Source organism: Sarcophilus harrisii, chromosome 2 (assembly GCF_902635505.1).
Source record: "Sarcophilus harrisii chromosome 2, mSarHar1.11, whole genome shotgun sequence".
Classification (NCBI taxonomy): domain Eukaryota; kingdom Metazoa; phylum Chordata; class Mammalia; order Dasyuromorphia; family Dasyuridae; genus Sarcophilus; species Sarcophilus harrisii.
The window spans coordinates 306,088,148-306,105,682 of NC_045427.1; the positions used below are offsets into that span (position 1 = coordinate 306,088,148).

The window sequence follows — 17,535 nt, forward strand, 5'->3', positions numbered from 1 at the left end:
AAAACATTTAATCACTTGAATGCTCAACTTAAAAGTTAACAAAGGAGCCCATCAAGGTTGGGTGTATCAGTCCCTCAAGTTTTGATTTCCCAACAACTGCAGGGCAAAGGGGATAATTCTAAAGTATGCAAATAAATCTGGAACATATTGACATTGTTCTTTTTATTCCCTGAGGCTAGTATTGATCTGATCAGCCTCAGGCAAGACACACTGTAACTTGACTCTAACATAGTGATGTTATTTTGGTCCTCTTCAAGAACCAAGGACAATGATCAACCAACCAACAGCACTTTTTACAAATATTTCATTTCATATCTCATTGGAGCAATACAACTCTTAAGAGGTAAATGCTATTATTTTTTCATTTTATAACTGAGAAAATGGCAACAGAGATTATGCAACTTGTACAGGGTCACACAGCTGAGTACTAGGTAAGGCTGAATTTGAATTCATCTTCCCAAATCAAGGACCATTGTACTATCCATTGGACCATTGTACTATCCATTGGGCCACCAACTGCTTCATATTCATAAGCCTCTGAATCAAAAGGATAAGGTAGTGTGTGGAATGGAGATAAAGTGAAGAACTTCCAGGAATGTTTAAGTTCCTTTTCTATATTTTATTTTTCATTATTTCTATCTCTGTGACCTGCATAAGTATATTGTTTTACCCAATATTTACTTAAACTGAAATGACATTTATCACTATTCAATGTTATCAATATTTAGACTATTAGTCTAACGCTGTTAGCTTAGTAATCTAAATTTTGAAGGTTTGTTGGCACCCATGTCTAACATTCAGTTAAGGGGAGAGGGCACCTATTTTCTTAATGTTCCCCAACCTATGATGTAATCCTTTGTAACCAAACCAATAAAAACTGTATATCTTTCCTAATTATTAAGCCTTCTACCGTGAGCTTTCTCTCCCTCCTCATGGTGGAATTGCTCATTCTCATGAACAATCTATTTATAAACAACAACTTCTCTGCTTTTTACTTCGAGAAGTCTCTGAGTAGTCATTTTTTGACAGGAGTGCTATCCCTCACAGTAGTAAGTAGAATGAAGGACAGGATATCTAGTTAATGTGACATTTCCTAAAGAGCAATATTTTAATTAGTCAGCTAGGTGTTTGACAGGCATTGGAAATATGATTTTTAGAAGGACAACCAAGAATGGTCATTTTACATTCAAACTGCGACTGAATTGTCTAATCTAGGATCTGCTCAGGGAATTAATATCACTTCCTATAGTTTAAGAATTTTTATACTTTTCCCACTTTTGAAATCAAGTTCTCTTCTCCTTTTTCCCCTAATGACTAATTATATTTTATTGTTCTGAAGAGTACCCCAAAATGTTATGAACTTAGGTACTTAGTGACTGTGACATAACACAGAAGTTGACACTTAAAAATCGTTTCTTTCATTGGCTCAGAAAATGACTAGAAAATATATCCCAGTGCTTATGATGCCACAAAAGTTTTCTTCTAAGTTGAAACTGCATTATTCCTAAATAGAGGCAAACCTTAACCATTAACGAATGTAAAATTGTTAAAGATTCAGTATCTAACTTTGTCCTACTCTATCTGGGTAGCTACTTTTCACATGATTAAGGAATCTAACACAATACCATGAGAAATTTGGAACAAACGAATATATCTTATGCTTCCTTTTATGCTGTTAAATGGGAGAAGGGGGACTGAGCTCCTGGGAAATAATAAGCTTATGTCAAGAAGCAGTTATACAAAACTGATTTTCAATTGTTCTTGGTGAAGAAAAAAATCAGCTGACAGGCATGAGGAGGAGGAAGAAAAGTCACAAGCTTTTTTCCAAACCATCCTTCCCTCCTCTTCACCTCCCAGTTCTCAGAATCATTATATACAGGCAACACTTACTTCTAAGTCAAAAGACTGAATAATGAGTAACAGATTTTCTTTAAAAATAGATACTTTATATACTATATACACTAATAACACACACATATATACAAGCAGCTCTGAAGGCCAGAGCTATTATCTCTGCATTTTGGAATTTTGGGGTTAAAGTCTACTGAATTAAATCTTAGCCTTCAGGCAACTGGTGCTGAAACAATCATTTGGGGAGCTTGAAAAATTTCTACTTAATTATGAGGCCGTTACATGGGATGTTCTTGGAAGCATACTGACACTCACAAAAAAAAAACTAGATATTTTGATGTACAGTGACAGGATATAGACAATAGAATGACAGGATATAGACAGGATAGACATTCAGGGCTGATGAAAAGGAAATTGAGTAAATAATATAGCAAGGGAGAAAACTCTGGAAAATTCTATCGTTTAAATGGAATCAAGAATTGAAGTTGGAGGGGAAAGGCAGTCTCTGGACCATTCATCATTTCACACATTATAGTTTGACAGAGAATGAAGTCCCACAAGAACATCCCTGCTGTGCCTGAGGGTTGTTCAACACTTGAAATGAACTTCGGATCAATTCTTGGCAGTAGTCCACAAGGGCCCCTTTCACGAAGACCAAGCTATCAGTGTCAACCACCACACGAGCCCCGCCCTGTTCAAACACTCTGGGGAAACATAAAGAAGTGATTAATTAAAAAGCAGTCATCCAAAACATCACATATTCTCTTTCCGAGCTCACTCATACCCAGATAGATATTTATTCCCAGTCCCCAGCAATATAGAGAGCCATTCCTACTTCTGTACTTTCTTTGTGTGTACACACACATACATTTTATAGTCCCTTTCTAATGTACCATCCCACCTGAATAAGTACATAATGAAGCACTTTATAAATTTTTACTCATTGCAGAAATGTGAATAATTATTGAGTACTTTACTGAAGAAAAATGTTATCCAAATTCAAAATATCATCATCCAATGTGCCCATCCCTGAAAAGATACTGTTGCTGAAGGTGCATCTTGGAAACATATTTTTAGAGTTGGATGGGATCTTTTCTTTTCTTTTTCTTTCTTTCTTTCTTTTTCTTTCTTTCTTTCTTTTTCTTTCTCTCTCTTTTTCTTTCTCTCTCTTTCCTTTTTCTTTCTCTCTCTTTCTTTCTTTTTCTCTTTCTTTCTTTCTTTTTTGTTGGATGGGATCTTAAAGGCTAACAGGTCCAACCTTTTCATTCTTATAGGCAGAATAAACTGAGGAAGAGGTTAGAGGCAGAGACAAAAACTCGTATTTCTTGCCTGTCATCAGGATTGATAACTGTGTCCAGAGAGAATTTATACTGGAATCCGGAGCATCCACCTCCCTCCACCTGCAGCCGGAGGAACTCTGCCCCTTCTGTGATTTCCAGAAGTCTCTGGGAGGGAAAAAGGCAAAAGCGGGACTCCATGAGCACTCAGTGTGAGTCCCTAGAGGAAGGATTGCTGTCCCCCTCTCCCCTTGGTGTGTCCAACACTTAATACACAGACAGACATACACTAGGCGCTTAATAAATGCCTTTTGGCTGGCTTGCTTGGGGTGGATGAGCACTACACACCAGGCACTGTATAAGTGACGGGGACAGAAATGGGAAAGACCACCCCCGCTTTTAAGGCGGGAGACAACGTGCAAACCAGGTTACAGTCGGGGTAAATGGGAGATGCTCTCGGAATGGAAGCCCTGAGGTCAAGGAGGCTTGGGAAGGTGAGACTTCGAAGGAAGCCAGAGAAGGGAGACGGGGCTGGCGGGGCTGCCAGAGAGGGGCGCCCCCGCCCCCACCCCTACCTTAACGCAGCTGTCAGTGAGGCGGATTTGACCTTCGCGGGCCTCGGAGCCCGGCGCCTGAGAGGGAGTAGAGGAGGAAGAGGGGGGGGTGGACGATTGCCAGCGCGCCGAGTTGCCCACCTGCGGGAGTGCCCCGGGCGGCGTCAGCAGCGGACGTGGGGGGGCGTGAAGGAGCCTGCTGGGGGGCAGAGAGGAGGGTGAGCGCAGAGGGGGCTGGGGGAGAACTCCCGAGGGCCCTTTCGGCCCGCGTCCCTCCCTCGTCCGCCCCGCAGCGGGCAGGGGATGGAGGGTGTCCTTCTCCCCGCCTGATACCTGCCCCTCAGCCGGGACTTCATCGCTCTCAGGCCCAGGACTGTTAGTGCCCATCCCCGGGGCGATATCGCCAGTGCCGCCATTTTTCTTCCGTCAGAAACCCCACACTTGGCCTGGGAGCCCGGAGAGCGGAGGCTCCGCCCCCCAGAGTCCTATAGGAGCAGGAAGAAAGGCGAGGATGCGATTGGTCCGCATGCCGGAAGCGAGGACGGACAAAACAAAGCCGGGGGGGGGGGGGGGGGGCGAATATTTTCAAAACCTGAACAACTTTATTAGTCAAGATTTGAAGCTGGATAAAGAAGACCTCTCCGGGGGCGGGGCCCGGCCCGTGACTCCGGAGCGCCGGGCGAGTTGGAGGAGGGTGGGCGGGGCGTGGCCTTGGCCCACGTGGGCTGGCCTTGGCCCACGTGGGCTGGCCTTTGGCTTGGGCCCCGCCCATCGGGTTTATCCGGTGACCGTCCGGTTTTCCGCTGGGAGCCGCTTCCTCTCTGCCGTGGCTCGTTCTCTCAGCGCGATGGCCCCGTTCTCCTCCGCCTCGGTGCTGCTTTTCCTCACCCTCGGCGTGGCCGTCCTGGCCGAGCCGGTTCACTTTTTGGACTGCGGTACGTACTGGGCCGGGCCGGGCCGGGCCGCTCAGACCCACTCCCCTTAAACTTTCACCGTGGGACGCGCTCCGTCTGCTCTGATTTACTGGCCTCGGGCCAAGCCCCTTCCCTCTCCCTGCTCTTGTGATCTCCCTTGTTTTCAGTCCCGTCCTACTCTCCGGGACTCTTTTTTGGAGTTTTTGGGCAGCCCCTGGAAGGGGTTGGCCGTTTCCTGCTCCAGCTCGTTTTACAAAGGAGGAAACTGAGGCACAAAGGATCGATTTGCCCAGTCGTTTGTCATTTACTTCTCCGGGTCATTTTACAGACGAGGATACTGAGGCAAGCAAGGTTAAATCACTTGCCCGGGGTCGCGGAGCTAGTCGGTGTCTGAGGCCACATTCCGACTCCAGACGGGCTTCTTAAAATATACTTGGGGGCTCCGTATGGGGATTTATTTATTATCGTAAGTGTCTGGTTTTTATGTCTTTTATATGCCGTTATATCTGGGGTGGTGCGAAAAATTTCTTTGGCAAAAAGCTTAAGAAACCCTTCTCTATCCCCCTAACTGCCGCCTCATTTTCTTTGTCTGTAGAATGGGTACAATAGTCCCCTACTGAGCTACGCAGAGAAAATTACTTTGTAAGCCTACTACAAGCTAGCATCCTGGAAGGGCAGAATTTGAACCCTGGTTTTCCATGATTGCAAGTTAAACAATATCTCTAACTCTGTCTCTGCCTCTCATTCTCTCGGAATGGGATGGGGGAGAGGGTGGTAGCTCCCCCCTGAAGCCCGGAAGCCCCTCTCCCCCTTCCTCTCTAGGATCTTGATCTTCCTTGGCTCCCAACACACACCCAACCCAACTGTGGGTTGGTCCTGACTGATATTTAGTGTGTTATCCTTTTCCAGCCTGGAAAGAAAACAGCCTGGTTTTTAATCCAAAGAGCCTGAGTGCCCCTTAGACTATTGCTTAAAGTCACCTTTGTAAAATTTCTGGAGGACTCCTGAAATCTTTTCCAGCTTTAAAATGATCATATGATCCTGTGACTAATTTTACTTCTCCATTTATGCACTGTTGTTTGCTTGGGCTCTTATTTGGCTTTTTACATCTTGCTAGCAATGTGGAAGTAAAAGCAAAAAGTAGAATTCTTTTTATCTTATTTTATTGTGTGCTGGTTATTCATTTCCCTTTCCTTTTATTGTTTCATTCTTGGTACTTGTGTCTTCTGAGCCTGGCTCAGCCTCTGATTGATAGATAAGTTCCTAGATAAGTTCCTTGATATCAGGGATTGTCATTGTAGGTTGCTCAATGAATGTCAATTGATTGGTTTATCATTGGCTTAGTGAATGTAGTACTAGATTTGGATTCTAGAATTTCTAAATTTGAATAAAGCCTCTGGATAAAGACACTTTAGCTGTATGATCTTGGACAGATTTAACCTGTATCTGTTTCCTCATCTGTAAAATGAGATTAATAATAGACAATGGCACAGGACTTCCTAGCATGGATTGCTAGATACAAAGCAGAAGTGAGTCAGCCCAAATTCACAAAATTGGAGAAGCTACCCCAAATGTGTCTGAGATTTTCTTGGGGTCTCTGGAGGCAGCCTTTGTTTCAGTTTGGTAATCACCACATGAGTGGCCAAGGGTTAAAGTCCAAATCTTTTATTATCTCTTTCAAAGTCTTGTCTTTTTTCCTAGGGCTTCAGCTAGCTTTCTTGGAGGCCTTCTGTAGTCTTTGTTCCTAGTGCTTGAGCTCCTGCCTCCTTCTCTGGCATCTGAATCTCTCCAAATTCCAAGGGTTTGTGCTTCAGCCTCCAGCCACAACAAAGGTGGAAGATGGAATGAATCTGTGGCGGGTTCCAAGAGCTTCTATGTCTTTGTCTCTTCTGGCCCTGAAAACTTCTAGCTTATATCCTCTACACTAACTATACACCAATCATTATATCACTAGGAAACCGTTATTTGTTGTAGGATTAAATCAATGCTATACTAGATTTAGCCATTGTCTCCTCAATTCCACTTAGTACCTTATTTCAAGTTCTGCCATAACATCTCCTTGTAGGATTAAAATCAGTCATACTGAACCATGCTAAATTAGATAATTATTGTCTCTCTCAATTCTACAGACTTAGTACCTTGTAAGAATTCTTTGTTTCAAGTTCGGAATTCTGGCCTATAACATCTCCTGCTTGCTTTTGTGTTAGAACATAGATGGTCATGACCTCCCTGACTTTTTAAGGAGGTGAGAATCCCAAAAAAGGAGGTGATCACACCTTCCCTGACTGCTCAAAAAAGGGGTAAAAACACCATAAAAGGAGGTGATCACACCCTCCTTGATGTCTGAGGGAGATAAACCAAAGGGAAATGGGGAATCAAATCAGATTAGTGGGTTTCTGAAGGGTCTCATTTGAAACGGGTATACATAATATCAACATGGAAGGTATTGCACATAGTAACATAACAGGCTAGTAGTGATGTAACAAATAACATGAATCCACATGAGGAATTACACATGTCCATAAATCCTAGAAATAGTCCAAAAATGATTCCTGCAAGTTTTGAAGTCCTGTATCGGTCTTATAAACAATTTTTCATCTTGGGGAATCCAATGATTACTGCTGATTTTAAAGTTCCTTAATAGTCTCGTTATCAGTCATGTTTTCAGTGTCGGATGTTTTTTAGGTCTTCTCGGCACCCATCTGATTCCTTCTCCATCTGTAAAGATACAAGCAAACCCCTTCTCCCAAGCAGTTAACCTATCTAGTTCCTTCTATTTTATCACTTTCTAAATCTCTTCTCACCTGGCAATTACATTGGAGCGGCTCGCACTGGACACTACCCTTCTGTTGGGTTAAAAAAGCATCTATATTCTCTCCAAATTGTAATCCCTTTCTGCCATCTGATTACTTTTTTGGCTGATAGATCTTGTAATCCCTTTTTTTCATCTGAATGCTTTTTTGCTGATCACTTCAGAGTCCTCAACTTCTAAAGACTCTCTGGATCTAATCTCAGCTGCCATCATGCCCCACCTCTTTTTTGAGGTCTTGGAGATGGGCCCTGCCTCTCATTTCCCTGGGTCAATTCTGAGACCCAGTGGAAACCCCAGTTGTATTTTGGACATAGGGTTTTAGGTCTTCTCTCACCCTCTCCTCTCACTCTATCTCTATACCTATCTTGGGTTCTCAGATGCCCAATTTTTCCACACTGAAAACATTGACGAGTTTCTTTAGAAGTCCCTTGCCAAGAGGGACCCTGTCTTCCCATGTTCTCATAGTCTGGGTATAATAAGCATTTGTGTCCACTGTGGCGCAGTATCTTATGATCTCCTCTAAAGGAGCATCTTTATGTAGTCCCCATATAATTCTTTTGCAAACTTCATTGGCATTTTCCTTAGCTAGTTGTCTGATCATTATTCTTGTAGCTGCATTTTCTCCAATGGTTCTTATGACATCTGTATGCATACGTCCCACAAAATCAACAAAAGGTTCATTGGGACCTTGCTCTATTTTTGTGAAGGCTTCCCCTCCATCTTTTCCTGGGAGGGGAGCACCAAGCTTTGATTGCAGCAATAGCAATCTGCTCATACACTGCTATAGGGTAATTAATCTGTGCTGAATTCTTTGCATGCTGACCTTCACCTGCTAGTTGGTCAAAAGTGATTTGTGTATTAACTCCGGGGTTGCTTATTACATTGGGCTTGAATCCTACATAATTCATGATATTCTGAAAGCCACAAGAAGTTTTGTCCAGGTTCTAATTCTAAGCATATCCTTGCTATGGATTTCCAATCGCTAGGAGGTTTTCACAAACCAAAATTTAATTCACTCCCTGCAAAAAGAAGAGTAGACTCTGCCAAATCAGTGCCTAAAATCTCCTTTATATCTCATGCCTATAAGTATACTCAGAAAGAGATGTTATTTAAAAACACTTATAAGAAAAAAATATCTTACTAGAAAGGATGGATTTGGAAGTCTTGGGAGGTATTAGGAAGCCTGGATTTGAGTTTTGATTCCTCTATTTGCGAACTCTGAAGAACTGGACCTTAGTTTTCTCTAGATGACTTTTAGACCTCCCTCCATACCCCATCATCTGGAAAGTTTCTGAATGCACAGAATACTTTTGCAAAATCAAATAAGCAAACACTTGTCACCTTCTGTGGTGTTTTTATTTATAATATGATGGTTCTCTCTGGGAGCAGGTTTCTTGGAGATTTCATAAACCAAATTCTCTAGTAACATCTTAACATAAGATGATGCAACCCTTTTTCAAATACTTAATTTTTTCCAGATCAAAAGGAGTATGTATATCTTCTCCTTTGCTGACCTGAAGAGTCAAGCTTTTTAATCATGGGATATGTATTTATTAAATCAGATATATCCTGACCTTCATTTAAGTCCAAATCCTTTATTATCTTTTTGAAAGTCTTGTCTCTTTTCCTGGGCTTCAGCTACATTTTTTGGAGGCCTTCTGTAGTCTTGTTTCCAAGAGCTTGAGCTCCCCCTTCTCTGGCATCTGAATCTCTCCAAATTCCAAGGGTTTGTGCTTCAGCCTCCAGCCACAACAAAGGTGGAAGATGGAATGAATCTGTCTCAGCCTCCGAGAGTTTCTAGTGTTCCTCTTCTGGCCCTGAGAGCTTCTAGCTTATATCCTCTACACTGACTATACACCAATCATTATATCACTAGGAAACCATTATTTGTTGTAGGATTAAATCAATGCTATACTAGATTTAACCATTGTCTCCTCAGTTTCACTTAGTACCTTGTTTCAAGTTCTGGCATAACATCTCCTTGTAGGATTAAAATCAATCATACTGAACCATGCTAAATTAGATCACTGTTGTCTAACAATTCCACTGACTTAGTAACTTGTGAGAATCCTTTGTTTTAAGTTCAGAGTTCTGGTCCATAACACAAATGTTCAGAGACTATTTGTCTCTGACCTGTGGCAGAGAATTTTGAACTGATCAGCTACAGTTGGACACTGTAACTTGACAATAACATAATGATGTTATTTCGGTCCTTGGCAAAAACAAGACAACAATCAAAAACACCACAATAATGGTGCCTATTTCCTCAGGCTTTTGAGGACCAAATTAGAGAAGTTTACTTTATAAATCTTAAAATGACCATAGAAACATGAACTATTATTACTACTTTGCAGTCTTCAGATTTAAAATAGGTCATTTTATTTAGTTCTCTAGCCATATTGATTTCACCTTTCCTACGTGAAGAGCTGAATGATCAGAAGGGTTGAAACTATACAAAAGGCACTAAAGAATAAAAGACTAGAAGTAACTTTTATTTCACTTTCTCAGTTTTTAAACTAGAAAGTAGTTTTTAGATACCTGATAGAGGGAGCAAGCATGTCAAAACCATACATGATCTAGTTCTAAAAGTACTATAATCTTATTCATTAGTAATATAAAGAAGTTTGAAGAAAAATGATTCAGAAACTATTCTGATTTGGTTGAAGGAAACCTGAAAATAAGAGAACTTTTTCATACAAATAGCTAAATTAGGGTTATTTCTAGGTGTGGCAAATATTTAATGGGATTTACTTTTGAGTTGGGAAATAAAATTCTTGACCCCACTCAACTTATTTGCATTCATTCAATTAGGGCTTTCCTGCCCTTCCTTTCCCATTTCTCCTTTTATGTGTATGTGTGCATGCCTTGTTTCCTGTTCCCCATCTTTCCCTCCCCTTACATCAAAAGGATTTTTGAGGACTCTTCCAACCTTCTGAAGAGATTTTTCCTTTAAAGGCGAAAGTTAAGCAAACTACCTCAGTTTTGCAATATTTACAAATTCTACAACTTTTTTTTTTTTTTTTAGCATTGAAAAATGCAAGTAGATACAGTGGTAGTTAGCACATTGTTTAAATTTTTGCTTTTGTAAGCATTAAAATACTTGAGACATTTGATTTCTTGCTGCTGGCACTATTTTCATCAATATTGAGCAACTAATAACCTCTCCATGATTTGGTTGTGTCCTGAAATATTTTCTCCCTGGTGGAGTATACTAGTGAAATTCAGAGCCGCTACAAAGGCTGCTTCTGTATATATATATGAATGGTTTTTGCCATTCCCTTCTGTTCCCTTAAGGGGTAACTAAGCTAATATGGGGTCAAAAACTTTTTCAAAAAGTTTTCTTCTGTCCATTGCTAGGGGTAATGCCAAAGGACAATTGGTTCATGCTTTTAGACATTTCTCTGTGGTCCCTCTTCTCCTTGACAATAGAAACTTTATTTTGCATTCTTAGATAGTACTTTTTTTTTTTCCCCTCATGCAGATGTCATGTGGTTAGCTGAAAGGCAGTTTGGAGGTACAGCTGATAGAGTACCTGCCCTGGAGTCAAGAAGACTCATCTTCCAGAGTTCATATCTAGCTTCAGATACTTAATTCTGTATACTTCAGTTTCCTCATCTGTAAAATAAGGTAGAGAAGGCAAACCACTCCAGTATCTTTACTAAGAAGACTCTAGATGGGGGGTCATGAAGAGTTGGCTAGGAGTGAAATGACAAAAATCTTCCTAAGATTATGTAGTCTTGTACCAAGTGAAAATGGCAGTGGAGACAAAGGGGACAGGCCAGGGATCGATCTACCATACTCTCTAAACTGATAAGATATCCTTACTATATTTGCTGTTAAATGTAGTTGATTTCCATATGAGAAAAAGGGGATTAACTTTTAACTTGACAGCTAAACCAAAAAAAAGCAGCAGAAATAAAATTCAGGCCAGAACTTCTTTGTAGAGAAACAAAAACCTTATCATTTGCCCTTCTCTCCCACTAGCTGGGAACTCTGATCAGTCCTTGGAACTTATGAGGTTATCCACTATAATTGGAAACATTAATGTACTACTATCTGGCATGATTTTGAAGACAGCAGATTTTTTTCAACTTAACTGTCGTAGGAGCTCATAAGTTTTTTGTTTTTTTAATGTATTTTCCCCATGTAAACTTACTAGAGAAGTGTGAGCTCAGTGGCAGAGGCTCAAGACAGTTCTGAGGACAGTTTTCTTCTACTCTGATAGCAGTCTTACTCTAGATTTACCCTTGAAAAGCCAGGGCAATGATCAGATTGTCTTAGCTGTTTTTTCCTATATTCTTAGTATTACTGCTTGATATCCCAGGAAGTGTTGAAGGTTTACTGGTAGGTCAGTTTTGGGGGTGGATTTTGTCCAGGTCTAAATGCAAATAGCTTGATTTACTCTCCCTGGATACCTCATTTTACAAGGGAAATCAAATACTGTTATGTCTATACCTGAAAAAAGATTTTCTTTGTTTATTTTAATGCCATGTGTACAAGAATTTTTATAGCAGTTCTCTTGTGGTGGCAAAGAATAAATTATAGTATGTTATTGTAATGGAATAGTATTGATAAGAAATTCAGGATGTTTTAGAAAAATGTGGGAAAACTTACATGAATTAATACAAATTGAAGTGAGCAGAACCAAGAGAATAATGAATACAATAACAGTAACCATAATCAATTGTGATTTACTCTGATCAATACAATGATTCACAACAAATCCGATGGGCTCAGTGAAAAATGCTAGCCATCTCTAGAGAGAATTGATGGACTCTTGGCATAGATTGAAGCATTTTTCATTGTTTATTTTTATTGCTTTTTTCCCTCACAAAATGACTAACATAGAAATATGTTTTGCATGACTTCATGTGTGTATTAACGTCTACATTTTTTTCCAGTTGCATTCAGTTCTTTGGAACCCTTTCTTAGGGTTTTCTTGGCCACTGAAATGGTTTTGCCATTGTCTTCAACCCATTTTACAGATGAGGAAACTGAGACAAATAGGGTTAAATGACATGCTCAGAGTAAGTGTCTGAGGCCAGATTTGAACTCGGAAAGGTGAGTCTTCCTAACTACAGGCCAGACACTATCCATTGAGACATGTAGTCGCCTATTCATATGTAAAATGGTAAGGGGGAGATTTCAAAACTCTTTACAATTAAAAAAAATTGGCAAAAAGGACATTTGAGGATTTAAAAAAAAAAGGTTCAAATATTGAGGGAATGGTAATTCACACAAATTCCCTGAGGTATCCAAGGAGAGTAAACCAAGCTATTTGCATTTAGACCTGGACAAAATCCACCCCCAAAACTGACCTACCAGTAAACCTTCAACATTTCCTGGGATAGCAAGCAGTAGTACTAAGAATATAGGAAAAAACAGCTAAGACAATCTGATCATTGCCCTGGCTTTTCAAGGGTAAATCTAGAGTAAGACTGCTATCAGAGTAGAAGAAAACTGTCCTCAGAACTGTCTTGAGCCTCTGCCACTGATTCACTCATGATCATTATCATCTGAGATGAGGTGGGGAGAGAAAGTTTCTGTAACGAGAACTTTCTACTTTGTTAGGTATTTTGTTTTTGTGTTTTCATTAACTGTTTTGTTACCTTCTACTTCCTTTCCAGGCTCTACTGCTGGACAAGTTAAGGAGGTAGCAGTGTTTCCCTGCTCAGTTCAGCCCTGCAGATTGCAAAAAGGAGTATCCTATGTTGTCAATGTCACCTTCGTCAGTAGTAAGTCAAAAAAGTACTTGTTCTAACTTAATTAGAATTTGATAACAAGGCTTTCATATTTAGTTAAGTCTCCAAACAACATTATAAATTAGGTAATACAAATACTATCTATCATCTTCTATTTTGTAGATAAAGAAATCAAAGCTCAAACAGGTTGAGACTTCAAAGCTCCAAGGTCACTTGGATCTATATCCTCTACCCCTTGTTTCCCTTCATCCATTTTCTTGAAAGTACCTTAAGAGGAAGGAGTTACATCATATTTTATTTTTAAATCTAATAGATTAGAAAAATTTAGTTTATCACTATATATGTTCAGATATCTCTAAAAGCTAGCATGCTTGTTGCTTAATAATGATGGGGTAAAATGAGTCATAGCTATTAAATTGTATCTTATGCTTTTCCATATGTTTGAATTCTTCATATCTGTCATTTCCATAGTCTCCACAATTTTCCATTATTTTTATATACTATAATTTATACAACCATTGTACTCGGTCATTGGGTACATAGCTTATTTCCAATTTTTTGCTTTTAAATCTAAATTGTTCTTTCCATGACAATTTTCTGCCTCTTTTAAAAAGAACAGGCTTAGAACATGGGAAGGAAGAATGTAATTGACCTAAGCATGTGGCATCTTGCAGTCTAAGCAGGGTTGCATCTTCCAGAATATTCATATTCTTAAAAGTTGAAAGGGACGTTATAAGTCACTGAGTCCAAGATCCAGTCTTTATTATTACAGCATCTCTGACCAGTGGTCTTCTGAGCTTCTTAAACAATTCTAGTTGCCAGGGCCTTCCATTTTATGATGGCACCAATTAGAATGCCTCTATCTTTTGCCAATTTCTTCTAGTTTTGTGTATTGGAATCCAGTAGAATAAGTCTGATCCCTTTTTTATATGACAACCCTTCATAAAGTCGAAGACAGGTATTGTGTGTGTTGTTTTGAATGGATGGATACATGAGTGAAAGCAAAAACATTTATTAAGAGCATACTATTTGCAAAGCATTGATACAAGAAGAATAAAACAATCTGCTGCCTCAGAGTTCATCTTTTTATAGAAGGTTTCTGTGCAGATTGGAAATTCTATAGTACTCGGGCTTCAATGGCAAAGCAGATTGTAAGGCATTGGCTTTCCTGTCATCCCACTGAAAATTGTTACTTTCTGAGTATGGTTGCAAGACTTGGGCTAGAAGCACTGAGTTCAGGAGCCTGGGCTATCTCCCATAAGGTCTTAAGGGAGTGATTTGGTTTTCTGTCTTTCAGAATACCCTGTCTGGGGCCTCTGGGCCTCTATTTCCTGATCTGTGAACGGAGTGAGGCTAAATGACCTTCCAGTTTTAAACTTGTGATGGCTATATAGACCATAATGATTCCAGTTATATAGAATAGAGATTTTTCAGAGATTTTCAAGAATCCTCTGAAAAGTATTTTTGAGGACAGGGACTTTTATTTTTGTAAATTCAGATTTATAGTACTAGAGCTAGAAGGCATGCCAAGAGCCATTTTACAGATGAGAAAACTGAGATCTGGAAGATCAGTGAACTACTAAAGGTCAGAGATGTAGGAGGTTGCAGAGGGGAATTTGAATCAAGTCCTCTGACTGATATTCTACAGTAGAGTCCCTTGCCCATAGAAGGCAATTAATAAATGTTGAATTAGTGTACTTGGAGCAGGCATCTGTCTGATAACCAAGAGTTTTTGCTTTGATGTAGATTCCACGAAGATTAAGAAATCAAAGTCCAGAAGACTTGAATTGAAAAGGTGCAGATTTGAGCTAGGGGTATTTATTAAGCTTTACAGGAGACCCATTTGTACATAATCCTTAAATTCAGTTAAATCCTCTGAGCTTTGAGGGTATACCTAGAATTGCACATTAGGTACTTAGATTAAAGGTTAATTAATTGTGCCACTCATCTTTTCTGGGAAAAATGCATCCATGTAACAAACAGCAAGCTATAGTTAAAGCTACTAGCTATTGCTATCTGTAACCCTGCATAAATGTAACTTGCCCCCATATTTGGGAGGTGGGGAGAGTGGAAATTGCCTCAGAGAAACTAAAGATGGGAAAGTATGTCTTCAGCAAAAGATACCATTTGCATTGATTCCCTAAAGATTACTGATGCTAACCACTGGGGTCCAAGTTGGTCATGTGGCCATCAGTTCCAATCTGGTTTTGTTTCTTCTACAGATGTCTGGTCTCAGAACACCACAGCTTCAGTGCATGGCATTATATTGGGAGTCCCAGTACCTTTCCCTATCCCTCAGCCTGATGGGTGTAAGAGCGGTATAAACTGTCCCATTGAAAAAGGCAAGACCTATAACTATTTGAACAAACTACCAGTGAAGAGTGAATATCCCAATGTAAGTGACATTCAGGAATCGATTCTGTTGGGGCAGTGGGTGGATTTCTTATATGTGTATTGTGATACTGTAGCAAGACCCTGAAGAAGGAAGAGATTTTCTGATGCTCAGAAATTGTAGTGATGGATATGGATGGAGCAAGTCCCTTTTTTTCCATTTACATAACATTCCTAGCGATTAGGCTGAAGATAATGATACTTGCACATTTTTGTCTTTGTGAGAATTCTCTCTGTTGCTAAAAGCATAACCCCTCCACAACTTGGTAGTTGTTTTAAGAACATTACAGCCTATCTGCCCTCACCGTTTCATTTTAAATCAAGTATTTATGTACAAAGTTTGAAGACTTGCTGAAAGGAGAGGATGTACTTTGTTTGAAGTGCTTTTTCAAAAGAGATAAGGGGCTTGGACTAGTAGGTCTATGCATTCTGACTTGGTTTGATACATGCATGCCCAATGGTATATACAGGGATTAGGATGCAGTCTGTACCCACAACACAGACTAAAATTTGAGGGTTTAATGTAAAAAATTAAAAGCATAGTTTTGCCTTAAGAAGTGTCATTTGCACCCAAAGGACCAGATATCTGGCATCTGAGGACCAACATAGAAAAATCGGGCTTGGAGTCAGGAAGACCTATATTCAAATCCTTTTTCAGACACTTAATAGCTGTGTAATCCTGCTTATTTGTTTCTGTTTCCAAATCTGTAAAATGATATTGAAAATAACACCTCTGAGAGTTGTTGTGAGAATCAAATGAGGTAGTAATAAAGTGCTTAGCACAGTATGTGGGACATAGTGCTGTGCTGTATAAATGTTAGTTATCATCCTCATCACTCCCATGTCCAAAGTGGAAGAGGGGGACAAAGAGGCACAGGTGATCCTGGAAAGAGTTGAGTTCTGGTCACCATTTCATTTTCTCTTATCCTATTCTTTTCTCTAGATCAAGTTGGTGGTGCAGTGGGAACTTTTGGATGACAAGTCAAATATCGTGTTTTGCTGGAAGATCCCCATAGAAATTGTTTAAGCTGATGAGCTACACTCTGTCAGTGTACACTTTCAGGATGAGAGGGGTTAAGGGTGGGAAGTTGGGTTATTGGGAAAGGATGAAACCTGAAACAAGCTCAGTGCCATAAGAAGGATTTCCAGTGTGCTGCTCTACACATCCAGACTCTGCCCACTGCAAGATCAAGAACTTTGCAGCTACGCCACATGAGCCCAGAGAGGGCAAGTTTGGACTGTCCTCGGCCTTCTCTGCAGTTGGCATGGGGAGGCCGGAGAGGAGTCTAATCTTAGGGAAGACTGTTTGGAGACATCCAGGAAGTTGGCATTGGGTCAAGGGACTTCATTCCAAACTGGTAATGCTGGGTGGGATATTAAATCTCTTCAGTTTTTCAATCTAAGTGCCTTGTTGTGAGTAACATTCTGGTCTAACATCTTTTGCACTACACCCTGACCCCGTTCCTACGTCTGTCAGTGCGTGAGTGTCATCTGCCTCCTTCTACCAAAGACCTCAGTTGCCAGGAGCTTCACACGGATGAGTGGCTATTGGTCTTGGTTGGTGTCACAATGCTTCTGCTTTAATTCTGCCTTACATGGCTTTTACTGAACAAATGGATAATTTTTTTATTTTTTATTTTTTTTGGTACTACTTTGTGATGAATACACCACAGTACATATCAGCTAAATCTTTTTTTTTCTCATTAACTTGCAAACTTTAATGTGCCTGGAAATACCTTTGAATAAAGTCTTTATGAATCATTCCTCTCCTGTTTAGGATCTCTCCAACTTCTGCTTTTCAGATAAAATACCATCTGGAGGCTCTGGTTGTATGGGGGTCAGAGAAAAGCTTAGAACCTCCAGAGCAAGAGAACTGGGATGGTAAATGACTTTGAGAACATGCCATATGGGGATTGGTTAGGAACAAAGATTTTTTTGCTAGATGACTGGGGAACATGCTAGCCATCTTTAAATTTTTGAAGGGGTATTTTGGGTAAGAGATTAAACTTGCCCTCTTAGGCCCTAGAGGGAAGA

The 17,535-nt window shown here is 40.1% G+C and overlaps 2 protein-coding genes across 3 annotated transcripts; one reads left to right on the top strand and one right to left on the bottom strand.

The window, feature by feature from the left end:
• Positions 1–235: 235 nt before the first annotated feature.
• Positions 236–4,167, bottom strand: ISCA2 (iron-sulfur cluster assembly 2). 2 transcript variants are annotated; one of them, XM_031952525.1, is made up of 4 exons: positions 4,016–4,167; positions 3,704–3,878; positions 3,181–3,296; positions 236–2,555 (listed from the first exon to the last, which is right to left on the bottom strand). In XM_031952525.1, the coding sequence occupies exons 1-4, from the start codon at positions 4,096–4,098 to the stop codon at positions 2,381–2,383; spliced, it is 549 nt and encodes a 182-aa protein (XP_031808385.1). In that variant the 5' UTR covers positions 4,099–4,167; the 3' UTR covers positions 236–2,380. The 2 variants fall into 2 exon arrangements, with proteins under 2 accessions (XP_031808385.1, XP_031808384.1); XM_031952524.1 differs by having other exon boundaries at positions 3,704–3,881; positions 4,016–4,166.
• Positions 4,168–4,436: 269 nt separating this feature from the next.
• Positions 4,437–17,264, top strand: NPC2 (NPC intracellular cholesterol transporter 2). Its single transcript, XM_003756226.4, has 4 exons — positions 4,437–4,617; positions 13,036–13,143; positions 15,333–15,505; positions 16,445–17,264. The coding sequence occupies exons 1-4, from the start codon at positions 4,530–4,532 to the stop codon at positions 16,526–16,528; spliced, it is 453 nt and encodes a 150-aa protein (XP_003756274.1). The 5' UTR covers positions 4,437–4,529; the 3' UTR covers positions 16,529–17,264.
• Positions 17,265–17,535: the final 271 nt, after the last annotated feature.

What these genes read in the sequence shown, in the direction of transcription:
- ISCA2 (XM_031952524.1), bottom strand. Translation starts at nt 4,098, where the DNA reads ATGGCGGCACTGGCGATATCGCCCCGGGGATGGGCACTAACAGTCCTG. An exon ending in AAGTCCCGGCTGAGGGGCAG is followed by an intron (nt 3,882 to 4,015) that starts GTATCAGGCGGG and finishes TCTGCCCCCCAG; the next exon opens with CAGGCTCCTTCACGCCCCCC. An exon ending in TCACTGACAGCTGCGTTAAG is followed by an intron (nt 3,297 to 3,703) that starts GTAGGGGTGGGG and finishes TTTCCCTCCCAG; the next exon opens with AGACTTCTGGAAATCACAGA.
- NPC2 (XM_003756226.4), top strand. Translation starts at nt 4,530, where the DNA reads ATGGCCCCGTTCTCCTCCGCCTCGGTGCTGCTTTTCCTCACCCTCGGC. An exon ending in CAATGTCACCTTCGTCAGTA is followed by an intron (nt 13,144 to 15,332) that starts GTAAGTCAAAAA and finishes TTTCTTCTACAG; the next exon opens with ATGTCTGGTCTCAGAACACC. An exon ending in TGAAGAGTGAATATCCCAAT is followed by an intron (nt 15,506 to 16,444) that starts GTAAGTGACATT and finishes TCTTTTCTCTAG; the next exon opens with ATCAAGTTGGTGGTGCAGTG.